The sequence below is a fragment of the Labrus mixtus genome, chromosome 1 (assembly GCF_963584025.1).
Source record: "Labrus mixtus chromosome 1, fLabMix1.1, whole genome shotgun sequence".
Taxonomy (NCBI): Eukaryota; Metazoa; Chordata; class Actinopteri; order Labriformes; family Labridae; genus Labrus; species Labrus mixtus.
The window spans coordinates 20,892,766-20,911,051 of NC_083612.1; the positions used below are offsets into that span (position 1 = coordinate 20,892,766).

Genomic DNA, 18,286 nt, shown 5'->3' on the forward strand with positions numbered 1-18,286 from the left:
TGACCAGGATGTTATTTTCCTTCACTGCATCATCCATCAGGAATCTCTGTGTAAGTCTGTATTGCAGCTTAATCATGTCATGAATCCAGTTGTAAAACTTGTTAACTTTATACGAGCAAGGGGACTTCAGCATCGTCAGTTTATTACGTTCCTGGAGGAAACTGATGCAGATCATCAGGACTTACTGTACCACTCTCGTGTCCGCTGGTTAAGTTTGGGCAAAGTGTTTCAACGAGTGTGGGAGCTGAAAGAGGAGATCGGCGCATTTTTGGAGTTAATGGGGAAATCCGACGAATTTCCTGAGCTAAGCGACAAGAACTGGCTTTGTGACTTTGCATTTGCTGTGGACATATTTTCACACATGAATGAGTGTAATTAAATGAATGCATTTGGAAATCAATTTGTACAATGAGCCTTGCATATTCATGCATTGCTACCTGTTAAAGGCCAAATCCTTTCATGTAATGGCTTTTACATGTCATTTATATTAGTTCACACAAACACTCCATCCATCTGTTCCTGGCCCGGCCCCTCTGTCAAATTTTAGAACCCATTGTGGCCCGCGAGTCAAAAAGTTTGCCCACCCCTGTTCTACGGTGTAAGTAAACTTGGAAAAAATGTTTCTGCATTGAAATAATCAAAACATGACATTAAAAAACCTCAGCAGCAATTTAACTTTCCGTAGAAAGTGTCCTTTTAAGCTCGAACAATTTAGAGAAGAAATCATTCTAAAATAAAGTTGTTGTTTTTTTTATGTAGTTTTTTTTTTAAAAGCTTAAAGCTGCACAAACGAAATTGCATTAACTGCCAGAGTTCTCTGTCAGTCTGAATCTTAGCGAGAAGATTCTATAAGGACGTCTCTCCTGATGACGCAGGCCATTTAAGCTACGTCACGCGCCATCTCAGGTCACATATGGCTTTGTTGATATTAAATACTTGACCTGCGCGTGTACAAGCCAGATATTATCCGGTGTTCAGAACTGCCTCTGGCGGTCAGGAAGAATGAAATAGAACAGAGCTTTTTTAGTGTTCTGGCTAAATGATGCAACTTGTAAAAATGTAAATCTTTTGAATGCAGTTTGAAATGACCCTCAAAATGTCCAATGGAGAACTTGCTACAGCTTGCGTTGACAAAGTTTCCAGGTCCTTTTAGATCAAACCTGATGATCATCAAGAAATTCATAATGTGAAATGTTACATTCAAGAGCATTTGAGCGAGCTCTTCTGCGAATTCCACACGTGATTTTAAAAACCTCAGCAGTGGCTCCACTTTGGATGATTTAGTTGCAACAACAAGCTAAATGTAGATTTCATGGAGTCATAAAACATCCAGGAATCAGAGGAATTACAGATTACTTTGTAAACATGATGTGGGAAAAGACATTCCCACAACACTCACCCACAGACATATGATATCAAAACCAAATAAGTTCATATGTGTCAAATATCAGGAGGGTGTTTGAATTTGCTGCTAAAACAGTTTTTAGTTTTCTGAACAGTACAGGAGCATTTGACAAGAGTAAAATAATTACTCATTGTAAGCAGCAGTTTGTAGGCAAAGAGAAGACTTTTATTTAGGGACAGACTTCAGGAGCAACATGGATGGAATTTCCCCAACATGGTCAAACAGAAAACTCAGCGTCAGCTTTTACGACCTCAAATACTTCAAATACACAAAATAAAGTTACACTCACTGTACTGGGAGAGCTGGAGGAACTGTCCAGCTCCTCGGGTGAGTCCTCCTCTTCCTCAGGCAGTGTTGGCATGCTGGGGGGCAGCGAGGGGCGTGAACGGGTGTGAGGGAAAACAAAAGGTTCTTCAGCAGCACAGGGGACGTCACAGGGCTCTTTAACAGACTGACAGCTTTGTTCAAAAGGAGATTCCAGCAGCAAGTTTTTCTCCTCTTCCTGGACCTAAAAGATCACATGAAGACACAAACAAATGTGTAGGTTATGCAGGAGTAGTTCGAGAAAAATGTATTATGCATGAATGGTGATATTTTAAATGAAGTCTTCTGGCTAACCACAGCTTAAAATAAGACAAAGCAGAACTATCAAATCTATCGCACGACTAAAAAAAAAAGTAGCCCAAAATAGCTTCATTCCACATCCTCTTGAACAGCGACGTTAGCAAATGTTCCCACAAACTGTTTGATCAAAAACAGAAATTCAACCTATAAACAGTCTGTGAATGTTGCAATGACTATATTTGAAGCCTTCTTACCCCCTTACAAGAGTAGAGTGTCCTCCACTGTTTGTGCACCAAATTATCAATAAGGTAGATTAGTGAAATTAAAAAAAAAACCTAAAAAAAAATTGAGCTTTATTTATTCCAATTTGAAGCAAATATTAGCTTGAAGGTATCCTTTGAAGTTTTTGACCACTAGTGGCAAAAAGGAAAAGAGTGTTTGCATTGTGGACGAGGACAAGAGTGCCGATATCCTTATGCAAGAATGCAGCAACATAATTACCATCCTGCTGTTTTGAGGAAATAGTTTCAAAGAAACCCCGCAGATTACTTTAAAGCTCTTGAGTAAGTTTGTACTTTATTTCCTTCAATGATGAAATGGACCGTGAAGAAAGGCATTCAAATTTCAAGGTGTTAAGAGTGTTTGATGTGATCTCTCGCCATGTAGTGACTTTCATTAGGAAGGCTTCATTTTTAGAGGAAACGCACAGACTGGCCTGCACTAGATGTTATATATATCCTGCTCTCACAGACTGAAGCACTGAACTCCTGACAGACAGTGTCAAACAAACAGAGAGGCTGTGGGGGGAAAACATTCAAGATTACTGAGAGGAATTTAATTACTCAACATTAGTGGGTTTTGTTTCTTTTCACTTAAAGCTAATCAACAGTGTGACTCTTTTTTAACCTGATTTTTATTTAGGTGAAAGTTCAAGTTTAAAGTTGGAAGGATATGATACAATACAACTGGCAGATAAGACAACAAAATATGAGAATTCTCAGAGGAAAGCCAGCGGAAACACAAAACCCTGCAGAATCTGAGGTGTGAGGGGAAAGAAAACCTCTTTACAATTACAGTATCAGAAAAAAACACATCTAAAAGAAGTCTGTCACAAAGACAAAACAAACATCCCATATGTGAAGCAGGAATAAGTGAAGTACTTATTTTTGCACAGAAAAATACCAAATGTTGGTTTTGTTGATCTATAAAATAATAATAATCATTTCCTTAAATATTGTTATTATTTATCTCTATTTGATTTTAAGAGATGTTTTGTGTACATTCCTGGCTCACTTAAAACAAACACAATTATTTAGTGAAATTATACGGATGGAGCTAGTTTGATCCAATGTTTGAACTCAGTGCTCTTTCCTTTTAGGAAACAAATGTATGCAAATCCAAGTGCAGAGCAGATTTTATCCTCTGAAGGAGCACAGAGAGCTCAGACTATGCACGCACTATTTCCAAGGGTAGCTAATGTAGTTCCCATTCATTTGGTTGCCCCAGAAATAGAAATATTAACATATGCATGAGCGTCACAGGTGTGGCTATTGTCTTCACTTCTGTAGCTTGTAGTCATTCACTAGCAAGCAAGTAATGAGTGATTAAGAGTGGTCTTGTTCAAATTTTTGTCTTCAGGACGAGTCATTTTTGATCTTAAAGTGATTTTAGCCAGAAAGTGGAGCCACAAAGTGTGCTGTTAAGTGTCATCACGGAAGATGACATCTTCCTGGGAACATAAGGCCACAGAAAGGCTGTGAGTCATGAGGGAGGAAATGGGTTGTTTAACTTAATCCCAGTGAGCTGCAAGGATATTTCCTGACGATGAGAAAACAATCAGACAGGATTAAGATCACTTCTCTATTAATGCAGAGAGTAGCATAATAGAACACAATTTTAAATCTCCTAATTTTGGTTCTACTGCATAAATAAATATGAGAGTGGCTTTGGTAACAACCACCTGCATTTTATGCAACTGAAAACATTAGAATTTTAAATTCTTTTTATATAACCCCAATTTTATTCTCTGATCAGAACTGTTCTTGCCACAGGTTTTACAAAAGTGTGACATAAAAGACATGAAAAGACTTAAAAAATCACTATCGATAGATATTTTTTTTGTATCTGTCACCTGCTTTATCCCAAATATAATAACTTCCTCATAAGAAATCCCAAACAAACTTGAAAAGGCAGCTTAACAGGTTAATGTTTCCTTTTGATTACTCAATCCTCAATTTAAGCAACAAAAAAAAACAACAACAATTAGCATCTAAAAAAAATAACCCCAGACAAAACAAAGCTGCCAACCTGCCCTGCAGGAGGCTTGATGGTGCAGACTGTTTCCCTGCAGAGCATGAGACTGAGATAAATATTGCAGAGTAATTGAATCACTCAGAATATTTCCTGTAGTGGGAGAACAGGACAGAACATACAAGCAAGCATGAACTCAGTCAGTCTCCACACCACAGCTCCTCAAGGACACAGAAATATTGCAGTACACACACTTCTTCTGATAGGAACTTATTTTCCATCAGAGTCAAAATGAAGTTCTTACTGCACTAAGCTGTCTCTTTCCTCAGGGGACGACAAGGCGACCCTCCTCCCCTCCTCTGTTGCATAAGTCTGCTCCCTCTTGCCAGATTTGTTTGAAATTTGGTTGTATGAAGCACAGAGTACAGGGCTGCAGAGGAAGTGCCACAGACAAAGATTACAGGGCAGAGGAAGTGCGAGGCGGAAAAGAAAATAGATCAAGTGAGGGGATAGATAAATGAACTGAATTACAAGATTATCTGATCGCACAGCAAAAAGAAAGAAAGAAAGAAAGAAAGAGAGATGTTTTACTTCCAAAGAAACACTACATTATGTTAACTCACCCTGGATGTTTGGCATCAGGTCGAAAACTGTCATAGAGTACAAAAACACGACCTCGTGCACAAGTCTGATACAGCTGTAGACACTCTCACGGACACGACAGAGCTGTAACACCTGCTGCATGTGTCCACCTAAAACTATCTACCCCTAAGACCCCACAGTTCCACACAGCCAATCCTCTGAACCTGTTCACAGAGATTACACACATTACCTGACTCCAGCCCTAGAGCTGCGACGAAACACACACACACACATACACACACACACACACACACACACACACACACACACACACACACACACACACACACACACACACACACACACACACACACACACACACACACACACACACACACACACGCACAAACTCCAGCTGATCTCTCCAATGCAAACCGACTTCCCCACAGCCTAACTGTCACTTTCAGGCTTTTTCTCAGAGAATTCCTCTATCCTCTAAGTTTCTCCTTCCTTCTCCCGTCCCCTCTGTTCCCTTTCTTTTTTCAGCAGCAGCAGCAGCAGCAGCCTCTCTTTCACTCCCTGGGAGCTTTGACCATTTAAGGAGAAGGGCTCCGAATGCCTCTTTAGACTGCTGTGGAGTATGTGTGTGTGTGTGTGTGTGTGTGTGTGTGTGTGTGTGTCGGGGTGTGTGTGTTTTCTGCTGCTGCTCCAGTGATCATACCACAAAAAAAAAAGAAAAAGAAACTGAAACAAGTTGGAGAAGCGTGTTATTTTTTTCTGCAGGGTTTGTTTTGTTTCTCTAATCGTAGTTTAGGAGCAGTAGCTGATTTTTTTTTCTTAGTGTTGTTGTATGCAAGGGGTATGTTTATTGTAGATTGAGATAGATAGATTGTGTCCGTCCCGATCTGTGTTTACTTTTCAGCCAGAGAGGAATACCCTGCATCCATTTCCGAGCTCTTGGACTTCATTATTGTTTGGTAAAGTGCTCTGTCAAACCTTGCACCATTATAGCTGCATGAGATTGAAGTTTTTTAAAGGCTGCGATTGCAATTATTATTATCCCCGAGTATTTTTTTGGGAGGGTAAAAAAGAAGCAAAGAAGTCACATTGCTTGTGGGAACCCAGCTGACTTTCACAGCAAATTACAGCATCACAGTTTGAATTAATGTGAGCAGATGATCTTAAGTGTTACATTGTTAAGAAAACTGGTAATCATCAGAGGAGCGCTTTGTGGTAAAAGTCAGCTGTTCTTCTTTTTTAATTTAACACCATTGAAGATCTTTTAGGTACTTAGGTTATGTATTTTTACACCAAGCCGTTAGGGAAAGATATGTTTGGATGAGTTACTCTATAAACATAGCTGTACAATATAAAAAAAAATCATTCTTACGAGGAAAATACTGAATCACCCCTTGGTAAAATGTCCCCCGCTGTGACTCACAAATCATTATGAATAGCATTATTATCCTATTAACACTATTACATTAAAGGTAGCCGTGTGTATGATATGGGGACATCTAGTGGTGAGGTTTGAGATTGCATCAAAACGTCAAACATCAAACATCTCTCCCTTAACAGATGAGCCAAAAAACCTTAGCCAGTGAGTGATTGGTTTCTCTCTGTGAATCAGGCTCTGTGAAACAGGACCAGCTACCTCCATAGATATAAAGACTTCATTCTTAGGGAACTTAAATATAAATGCCTTTGCTTATAAGTTGAATAGTTATTATTTGACTGATCTAAAAAGGTTCAAAGGGAAATTACTTTTTGAGCTGAACTCAGTACTATCTTATCTTAAAGGTCAAGCCAAGATTAGAGGTTGGGAACCACTGATTTAAATTTCTATTGTAGGAAAGGTATTTTATAAGCACATCAAATGAAAGATAAAAAAAAAAGAAATATATTGAAAAAATGGCAAAAGTAATGTTACTATTCTTGAGAAATATCTTTACTCAATAGTGACTTTCAAGTCAAATTATACTCAAATATTAAATTATCAAGCTATTAGTAAAGTATTCTATTAGAATAGTGGTCATGTGAAATATGTCAGTAAGAGAAAAAACACCAAAGACAACATATTAGTCTTGTACTTCTGCTTCTACAGAAATAAAATCATGAATACTGTGCTAGAGCAGGAGGGAATCTTACCTTGCTGCAGCTCCCTCGTCCCGAGTCACCTGCTGGAGTCAGAGCACAAACACAGTGAACGAACAGAGCACAAACACAAATGATTTGCATCTAACAGGAAAGCATGTGCAATGCAAATGTAGTGAGACAGATGAAAAAGAGAAGTCAATGTGTGTGTGTCTCTTTGTGTGTGTGTGTTTGTGTGTGTAGAGCAGAAACACAAAGAGAAAACAAATAATGAAGTATCAAATGGAGTTTTCTATCCTCTGAGGCTGATGCTGGCAGCGTGATATTCCTCTGATAGGTAGAAAACTACAGTAACTCTTTTTTTTTTCAGGAAGTATCTCGCTCCCCTCACCCTCTACCTCTATCACCATGGGCAACAATCACTTGGCAACCATTCTGAGTACATGAGCTGCTTGATCCGCTAGTTGACAGCTCTCGGGTCGGGTGTAGGCTATTGTGTGGTCTGCTTCAGGTGCTCTCAGAAAAAGGTTTGTAATGTTGTGATACCAGGCGAACGGCTTAACATGAAGAGCACTATTAAGGCTCAACAGCAAAATGCTACTTAACGCAATAAGAGAACTGCAAATGAGCATACGGATACGGTTTTAAAAAAAACAATGAAATGCTTTTATGTTGCTGATCGATGGTGCCACTTCTGATCATTTTACCCTCAGAAGATGAAAATCAGACTCATAAATTAACAGAGAGATGCAAAATGTCATAGCCAGATTTGACCTCGAAAAAAGGTGGAAAACTAGGTGATGGTGAAATATGACACATTTGTCCTCATTTAGCCTCATGTCACTGTCAGCTTCTGTTGTTTTTTCTCTCTAGTTCATGTTTTTTCTTCTCTTTACTGGATTCATTCGACATAACCTGAAAAACTCTTTTACATTCCAACTGAAGTGATTTTGGTATTTACACCTTTCTCTCACCAAAGAGCACACAGTTTACAGCCGCCACACACAGAGCTTTACAGATCTACTGCTTTTCTAAATTATTTACACTTCGTCTCCACTGGATCTTTGTTCATCATCACACCACCTGACTGTGTCTTGCTTTGAACAGCAGCATAACACATAAAAACAGGTTTTATTCCTTTGCTTTGTTGCAGCTATGCATCACCATAAGTTGGTTTGATTTCTAATATTTATATTTTATGAGTGTAAGGAAGATAAAACAAGAATATAAAGTCCTTTTAAAAGCCTTAATGGAGACAGAGCACTGCTTTGAACACTTGATGGTATCAGAAATTTAAAAAACACCAGTAGAAGAACCGCACTGTACAGACATTGTTTATAGTGGCCTTTGGTACAAAGATAAAGTTTGGATTGTGATTTAGAGCAAAGGCTCTGGGCCTGTTAGTTAGTTCTTCACTTTGGTTTTAAATGATTTATCTGAAAAGCAGCAAGATGGTTTTTCATGAAAATGTGTACAGCTATTAATGTTTCCCAGAGGATGTACTGTATCTCTTTTCCGTCACCATTGGGAGGTGAGCACAGGCTCAGCAAAGACAATAATTCAGTCTTAAATTATATGAAAAAATTTGGTCTGTCACACCATAAACTTTGTTTTAATTCTTGTGCTTTCTATGCTCCCATCTAGAGACAAGACAGTGAATAGAATCAGAAATCTGTGAGAGAAGAGTGGTGAATGACACGCAGGAAAAGAGTCACAGGCCGGACCAGAAACCCGGACTGCCAGTCCAGAGGACCACAGCCTCCACACACACAACCACTAGGCCATCAGCATCCCCTGTCACACCAAAACTTAATTTGTTCTTCTTTGGCCAATGTTACACTCTTCCACCAAATTTCAAGTGTGCCAGTGGTTTCTGTTTCACAATTCCACAACTTGAACAGCATAAACTCTTTAACTAACAGAGATACGCGCTTGCTTTGTGTGCTACTTTTTTTCTACCATTTCTATCTGCTCTGTTGTTTTAAATACATACTCTTTATTGTTGTTTTACCAGCAAATACACGCAGATAAAGCCATGGGCGGTTCTAGGCAGGGGCCAACAGGGGCCAGTGCCCCTGTAACACTGAGCTTGGCCCCCCCTGTGGCCACCCCTACAAAAGGAAGAGCCCCCCTCAAAACACAGTATTTGACTCAACAACCGGACTCACAATCTAGTATTAAATACTCTTACTGAAACAAATATAAATCATGGTATTTGATGTTGTGGTATTTTATGATGTGCGCTATTATTTTGCATAATATTTATATATTTTTTAAAGCGATCATCTTTGTCTATTTTTGACCTGGGTTTAATGATCCACTCTGACACAACAACTGGCCCCTGTTTGGCACCCTCAGTAAAAGTTTAATCTACACATCTCACTCACTTTAGGGAACATTCACATCTAGCTCTGGATAAATTAAAACTCTCGTCACACTGGATTGTTTTATTAACCATTAACATCTTCAACTAGCAACATCAAACTAGCAACACACGTTTCAACCTTTATCCCGGCAAAGCCCACCATAAAAAGTTTATTGTCCATCCTGCTGCAGCTGTTTAGGTTTGGATGCAGCTTCATTTGCAAAGGTATCATTATGCCAACATGACTCTGGGTAATTCAAACTTTAGATTGAAAGGCTTATAAAATAAACAAAACTAGTGGACAGAAAGGCGACTACTGTTTGTCCCCTTTGAGGGGAGAGACAAACTAGTTCCAGAAATGTGTAATTAACATGCTCCAAAGCTCCCTTTTGCATCGCCAATAAACAACTGAACAAAACACTTGTCCTTGCGAGACATCAAGGGACTCTATCTCACGGAGGGAGTTTGGAAATAGATTTGTCAAGGCCTAGACAAAATAGTTGCCCTTGCCTTGCCCAAAAAGTATCATAATAGACACATACAATCATTTGTTTGCGCTGTTATTTTAGCTAAAAAGGTTTTATTCTATAAAGTAAAGTCACATTTGATGTGTCATTTAGAGAAATGCATTCAGTTTTTTTTGTTAAGAGGTGAGAAGATGGATCACACTCTCATTTCTATACAGTACATGAGGCAGATGTAAACAACCTGTTAGCTTATCCTTTACCTTCTTTGCCCTTTATAATAGCATTACGCCTGTAAACAGGTGGAAACAGCTAGCATAGCTCTCTCAGAAGGTTACAAAAAGGTTCACATACTTATAATCTCAATTGTTAAAGTGTAAAAAAACAAAAACAAGATGTGACTCACAGTTTCAAGCTTTTTGTATGCTTACATGTATGGATTATATAAACCAGATATACTGTGTTAGTGAGAGCTGCTCAATGCTGCTTTTAAACTTTTGACACAACCACCTTGCTCTTTCCCCATGTTTCCAGTTTTTCTACTAAGCTAAGCTAGCTAGCTGTTAGCTTATTTTACTATAGAGACAAAAGAGTGATATTAATCACCTTCTCCAACTCTCATAAACAAATCAGAAATGCATTTCTCATAATGTTGAACGACTTCTCCATTGCTGTAAATAATAGATTTGCCTCAAGCTTTCATTTCTTTAAAATAAAAAGTATATTTCTTTCACACAGGTCTGTAGAGTTCCTCTTCTGTCACAGTAAACTCCAGCAGTAAAGCACCCAAAGAACTGCATTGTGGTTTCTGTCAGCTTCCACGCAAAATGTAAAATGTTCTAAATATGGTATTGAGACTGGTTCCCACTAAAATGATGATTTAAGCCCCGATTCAAAATGTGTTGATTTTACATGTAGCTAAAAATACTTCACCCTCTTTTGTGTTTATATAAAATTAATCATTTTGACCTCCCCTTATTTCCCCCACAGCCCCTTTCATAGTTAACATGCACTCCCTCAGAGCGGATTCTGGCTTCCTCCTCACTGAACCAGCTGTTGTTTCAATGTAAACATCTTCTGCGTCTATTTTCAGAGATCCTCTGGGATTACCAGCAGAGAAGGAAACAGCTTTCATTTATCTGCGTCTCACGTGTACCCCATAAACATGATAACACAGAGGCTGCAGCCATCATACCATTCATGGGAAGCTGTGGGGGCTTGCTGCTGACTTCTGGGGGAAGAGGAGATGGAGGAGGACTCAGGGTTTGGTGTCCGTCTTCAGGCTCCACATGGGACTCATCCATAAAGCCTGCTGTGTCTGTTCCAGGATCAGCCTGCAGAGCGGGGCCTGGAGACTTCCACATAAGAAGTCAAAAAAGACAACTGATTAACTTTTTGTGTCTAAATGTGTAATCCCTATTATTTTATTTTAACTCCTAATATAAAACTTGAGTTAATGTTGGTTAAGTCCCTTCATGTGAACAAAAAAAACAACCTCAAAAGCTATGAACTTTCTCTAGATAACACTGCCCAAACATGTAAGAATAATTTTAAATAAAGAAAGGGGTTAGGGAAGAAATATTTATTTAAAGTAATCATATGGTATAACATACAGATGACTGCTCTACTGTGTAATTTGTAATTTGTAATTTATTTCAAGGATAGCCCCTTGAGATGCATCATCTCATTTTCAAGGGGGTCCTTACAAAACATAAATTAATCATCATAATACAAAATCAAAATAAAAGGTAAATCCAAAACATAATACCAAACATTTAAACACAGAGACACCCACACCACAAACACACACGCACTCACATTCACTCACATTTAATGCTCCCCCAAGCCTAGCCACCCACCAACCAGCCAGTATTACACAATCAGAAAAAAATCTGAAGAGGGAAAAAAAATATATATATATATATAATAATAATAATACTAAAAAAAAGAGAAAAAGAAAGGAAAACCTCTGCATATATAAATGAGTACACACTATACAGTACTTACACACATAGTATACGCAACATTAAGGCACAAGGTACAGAACAGTACATACATGTAGATATGAGGTACACGAGCGCAAGCAAGAGGAGAGCAGGTCCAGACAAACTAAGTCCAACAGAGAAAGAAAATCAAAAGCAAGAGCAGGATGTTTGACAATGAGTAAGTAGAGATGATTTAAAGATATGGAAAGAGGTGATAGATCTAAGTGAGCGAGGTAGGTTATTCCAGTCTGATGGAGCTTTAAATTTAAATGCACGGCGACCAATTTCTTTCCTGATTCTTGGTGTGAGGAAAAATAGATGATCAGTATGCCTTAGGCTATACTGTGAACTGAAAGGGATTAGAAATTGTTTCAAGTACGGAGGAAAATTAAAATAGATACATTTAAAAGTAAATAGCGACCAATGAAATGTCCTTCTGGACTTGGGAGCCAGCCAATTCAAGGACTCATACATTAGGCAGTGATGGGTCCTATATGGACACCTCAGAACAAATCTACAGAGACTGTTATATAAGATAGTGAGAGGTCGAAGATTTGTCTCTGAGGTGTTCCCATAGATAACATCAGCATAATCAAGGATTGGCAGCACCAATTGTGTCATGATTCTTCTCCAGAACGATAAAGTGATTTTAGACGGGCATATATTTTTTAGAAATTGAGTTGATATGAGGTTTGAAAGATAACTGGGAATCTAGCCAAAGGCCCAAATATTTAAATTCATCTACTTTTTCTAATGCTGTTCCATCCAGGAAATTAATATGCCAGTTTTTTGTTAAGGGCAAAGAATCTGGTCGAGTGCAGAACAACATAAAATATGATTTTTTTCTTATTCAGAAGAAGTTTATTGACAGAGAACCATTTTTGGACTAGATTAAAATCAAATTGTATTGAGTATTGAATTTGTGAAATGTCCGAACTGGAGGAGTATATTACAGTGTCATCTGCATATAAATGAATTTGACAGTCAGAACAGACTTGTGAGAGGTCACTGATGAAGATGGAGAATAATAGAGGACCTAAAGATGAACCTTGTGGCACACCTTTATCAATAATCTTGAAGTCTGACTGGCTGCCCTGAAAAAAAACACACTGACTTCTATAATGAAGAAAAGAGTTGAAAAACAACAAAGAGTCAGTAGAGAGACCAATAGCATGTAGTTTATCTAAAAGGAGATAGTGATCAACCATGTCAAATGCTTTAGCAAGGTCAATAAATATAGCACCTGTAGACATATTGCTGTCAGATGCTGACTGTATGTCATTGGTGAATTTTAGTAGAGCAGTGGTGGTTGAGTGGTTTGGTCTAAAACCAGATTGGTGTGTTGATAATAAGTTGTGATCATTAAGATATTTAGATAATTGATTAAAGATGAGTTTTTCAAATATTTGTGCAATGCTATTAATAACTGAGATAGGTCTATAATTATTGATGTCCGTGGGGTCACCCCCTTTATGGAGAGGGGTTACTCTGGCACATTTCCAGGATGAGGGAGTTTTACCAGTTGCAAGAGATAAATTAAATAAATCAGCCAGGGGAAATGATAAAATATGAGAGGCAAGTTTAAAGAACTTAATCTCCAGACCATCTGGACCAGCACTGCATCCAGAGCTTAGACCAGGGATGGGCAAATTTGGTCACAGCAAGGGCCACATTCATTTGATTCTCACTGCCAGAGGGCCACATTGTAGGATACAAAAACAATAACAGTCGATTATGTCTCAAATTTAACTCAACATATACCAGTGATCAAATATTATTATGGACATATTTCTGGTTTTCATGATTTTATGGCTGATTTTGTCATGTTTTCTTCATGTTTCCAAATAATTGATATGTAAAAATTGACCTGAGGGCCACATTGAGAGTTGATGGGGGCCGCATGTGGCCCCCGGGCCGCCAGTTGCCCACCCCTGGCTTAGACCATCAGTGACCTGTTGGACATCAGTTGGTGTGATAGTTCTGAAGGAAAAGGAACTGCCACATCTGTTCTGAGTCGGGGTAAAGTCAGAATAACCAGACAGGGAGCTACCAATTGTAGAGAAGTGTTGGCTAAATGCCTCTGCAATTAATGATGGTTCACTGACAGTTTCATTGTTTATTCTGATACGAGTAGTAGGATTTTTGTGGGTTTATTGGTTATACTATTGATTCTCTTCCAAAATTGCTTTGGGTTCTTAAAATCAGTTGACAGACAGTCTTTGTAATAATTTGACTTAGCATTTCTAGTATTGGTTTTACATTTATTCCTCAGCTCTTTATAAGCATTCCAGTCAGAAGAATTATTTGTTGCAGGGTATTTTTTCCAAGCCTTGTCTCTTTGTTTGAATAAGTGTATAAGATCTCCTTTTATCCAAGGTAAGTGTCAACCCTTGACTTTAATTGTTGTCCAGGGAGCATGTTTATGGGGAAAAACTAGGATCCAATCAAGTAGAGAAGACGAACTGGGACCAACTCTGGTAGGTTCACTTATAAGTTGGGTTAAATTTATAGTGTTGAAGAGATTGCGATCATTACGAGATGAGCGATCTGCCCAATTAGAGTTGAAATCACCTAATATGATTTTTTTACTCGTGCAGTCTAAAGAATTAATGGTTGATAGGATACATTCAGTTGTTTCAGCAGGAGCATTGGGAGGTTTATAAATATTTGCTATGATAAGTCGTTTGTAAAATAATTTTAACAAAAAGGCAATCAAAACGCGAGGGATTCTCAGTTGGTAAAATAAGTTCTGCAGTCAAATTTGAGGATACATATGTCAAAAGACCCCCTCCTATTGAGCCCCTGTCTTTTCTATAAAGGACATAGTTATCAATTGTGACTTCATCATCAGAAATATTGCTGTTTAACCAGGTTTCAGAAAGAGTAATTACATGAGGTTTATTATAGGTGAGCCAGGCTCTCAATAAGTCAATTTTAGGTGACAAACTCCTAATGTTCAAGTGAATAACATGCATACCTTTGATAGAGTTCATTATTCCGAGATGATGTGAAAATAAATATGCAAGTAAGGTGGCAGCAAAAATGCACACCGATCATCATCACAAATAGCAATATGTAATAAGCAGGGGCAGGTGAAGAGAGAAGCAGGAGAGCAACACACACACACACACACACACACACACACACACACACACACACACACACACACATACATAAAATAATAAGAGTAAGAATAGGTACATAGCTCATGTTCATAGCTCAGTCTGCATAGCTCGTTATTATTAGATTAAAAAAACAGAGGTAAGTTTATTAATACTAAATGATATAGTAGGCCTTTATGAAGTCATCTGATGACATACTAGAAAATAATAAAATAATAGAAACCTCAGATGCGTCATAATTAATTTACTTCATCATTCAGAGTTTTCACTGATTGTAGTAAATTATTGTAATGGTCTATCCCTTCCCATCAACTTAAAATAGCCGAACTCTTTTAGTGTTACACAGTTTTACGGCATTTGCGACACATTTTACGGCAAACAGTAGTAAAGCAGCATCCACCACAGCAGCCCAACGACCACTTTGTAAATCAAAACAGAAAACACAAACAAACAAAAAAAAACTTGCCGGTCCAATGGTAAAATAATTAGAAGAAGGGAAATAGACAAAATAGTTCACGTGACGGTGAAAATAAAAATAGAAAGGGAAAATAAACAAAAAAGTTCATCAACCTCTTTTCAGAGTTCTGTGCTAACCTTAGCACTAGCGTTGAGCTGTCGGCTCAATGTAGATATTTGATCTTTGCAATCACCACAAGAGGTCATCATTTGCCTCTGCCGGATCATCAGATAATCACCAGCACAGGAAATAAGAAGATCTAAAATCTGCAGTACACCTTGTTTCCTTTTCTGATAAATTAGTTATCTTATCTAAAAATATTTAAATACTAAAATTTTATTTGATCAGGGTGTAAAAAACGAAAAAGAGTGAAATGAAAAAACTCTAGTGGGCCACAGATGGCCAGCTGTTGAGAGAAACGAGTAATGGTTATGCTATTGAGAGGTTAACTTATATTCTGAAAAGGAGAAGGTGAAACCTTTGAAAAGATTTGGGGCCCCTCCTTCTGACTGCTGGGTAATGTTATTGTGTCAGAAATGTTGCAAAGTGATGACAATGGGAATCCATCAGAGATTTGGTTAACAATTCGATGTGGCTACACATGATCAGCAGCCTGCCCTGCTCACTATGTTGTTGATTTTTAATAAATTACGTATGATAAGAAATAGCAAGGAGCCTTTTAACCATTATCTGTGTCCCATTATAAAGTAACTCTTAAAATGATGGGAGTATGTGCACTCTCTTGGACTGTGTTGGTCCTGCCCAAACATGATTTAGTTTAATGTTATGTCAAGCTGTCTTGTCTTCTCTTTGCCTGTGTTTTGATTCAATTTCATTTTTTTTCTCTTTTTATACTTTTGATGTAAGGTTTGTATAAGGTCTGTCTTTTCTCATTATTATGTTGCTAAATAAAAATGTACATATTAATAAACAAAAGTCAAGAAGAAATTGAATTGTATTAATGGCTCAATTGGAAACCTCTACCGTACACATGTCAAGTTTCTTCCTGCAGATGTTGTAAAAATAAAATGGAATTTCGAATCGGTTTATGCAGAGTGCAAATTAGTTCATAATGTTAACTAAACCCAGGGCTGTCAGCATTGAGTAGTTCATTGTGATTAATTAATTATAATTACTATTTTGTCCCTTTGGCGCACATGTAGTCACAGTTTGAAAAGAAAAACACTGCTGCACCTTTGAACGTCTCATTTCACTTAAAAAAACAACAACTTCTGGACAGTCAAAAGTAATATCCACCTTATGACATCAAACATTTCCCTTTTTCACTGTTCCTTGAGAGCTGTTTGTGGTAAGGTTAATGGCGTATCCTTCCATCTACCAGAAGGTCCAAACTTAATCTTTATTTCAAAATAATGGCTTAATTGAATTAAAAAAAAGAACTTGCTGACAGTAAAGAAAATTCAAAATAAAAGATTGTATTTTAAATGCGAAATAATGGAATTTCAAACATGTGATTGATATATGATTTAGTGTATGATGTATTGCGATTAACTACTGAAATGTAGTGATTAATTGCGAATAGAAACAGCCATACTAAAAACCTTTGATACCAATCTGATTAATTCCTTTTTCACTTCACTTTTTATCCCCATAGTTGTGTACTGAAATTTATGCAAAATGATTTATTTATATTAATATTCTCTCCATGAAACAGTTTAGATTGTCTGTATTACATAATAAGATGAAATCTTACTTTCTTAATGTTCTTGGACATTTTTTGGAAACCCATGCAAGTAACACATTTGATTTATATAGTTTGCCTTTTTCCTGATTCTTTTTTAACATTACATGAATTTAAGTTGACCAGTAGAGCAACCTCCAGTATTTTGCACCTACAGCTTTGACTCTCCTGTAACACAAACCTCAGTTGGAGTGTTTTCTGTGATCCTGGCCTCCATAAAGTTGAGCTGCTGGTCAGTATCGGCTGCTCGTCCCAGAGCCTCCTCCACCCTCTGGGTGATGCTCTCCATCCTCAGCCTCACCTGGCTCACCCTCTGCTCGCTCTCTCTCACTAGCTCGGCCGTCTCCAGGGCGCTGTTCACCATCGCCTCCATTCTCCGGAGGGTCACCAGAAGGCTGTCTGCGCTCACCCGTGGCTGGGTCTGCTCTTGCTCAGAGACTGCTCCACATGAAATGTCTGTGGCCACTGCTGCATCCCTCTGATCCTTCACAACCTTCTCCACCACAGCAACTTCTGGTTCTTCTTTCTCAGTGTTGGTTGCCTTTTCAATATAAAGATCTCTGATTGCAACTTTTTCAGCAACACACTCCTGAGCAGATCGTAGAGAGGTTTGCAGATGCAGGACCTGCTCCCTCATATCAGTGATAGTCTGCTCTGCCTTCTGAAGCTTGGCTTGTGTTTCGGAGAGCTCCTGGACTGGCTGGATTTCAATTGTCTGGGTCTTAGACCCCTTTAAGCTGCGTGCTTTCCACCAGTTCACCACAGCCACTTTCTTGGCCTCTTGACTCTGAGTCGGACTCTGGCTTTGCTTTTGCTCCTTTTGCTCCCAGCTCTTCTGCCGCTCCTCCACCTTCTCCCCTCTCTCCTCCCACACACAATTGTGCAGCTCCAGCTCCTGCAGCCTGAAACCACCACCAAAGCTTTATAAACATCTCTTTTACACACTGTTATGTCTGTTGTTACTGAGGGGGCACTAAAACTGCACTTAGCCCTGATACGGTTTAACACAGAAGATTGTTACTCCTTTAGGTTACGTCATGGTGAGGCCAATAAATTCATGTCAACACCAGACATCCCTTTTACTGGCCAGAGGAAGCTCCTCTGAACAGAGCCTAACATCAAACAATCCAATCCATTACCATAAGAGGAGAAAGGGAGGTAAAAAAAAAACCCACATACACATTGACAAGCTGCTGCTTGATGCTTGCCTGTTGCTGCTGGCGGTGAGGAAAAGGCCTCTCCTGTGATTCAACAGGAGCAGAGTCCTGAGTGTGAGAGAAGACACGAGACAGATTT

General features: G+C 38.5%; 1 protein-coding gene across 2 annotated transcripts in view; it reads right to left on the bottom strand.

The window, feature by feature from the left end:
- Nucleotides 1-18,286, bottom strand: part of mrvi1 (murine retrovirus integration site 1 homolog) — a 32,916-nt gene that overhangs the window by 14,533 nt on the left and 97 nt on the right. For both annotated transcript variants that reach the window (XM_061038088.1, XM_061038079.1), the window contains exons 2-6: nt 18,170-18,255; nt 17,172-17,892; nt 10,920-11,079; nt 6,950-6,981; nt 1,695-1,913 (exon numbers count right to left, since the gene is read on the bottom strand). In XM_061038088.1, the coding sequence (XP_060894071.1) occupies nt 1,695-1,913; nt 6,950-6,981; nt 10,920-11,079; nt 17,172-17,892; nt 18,170-18,255 (1,218 nt within the window). The remainder of the gene's footprint in view (nt 1-1,694; nt 1,914-6,949; nt 6,982-10,919; nt 11,080-17,171; nt 17,893-18,169; nt 18,256-18,286) is intronic.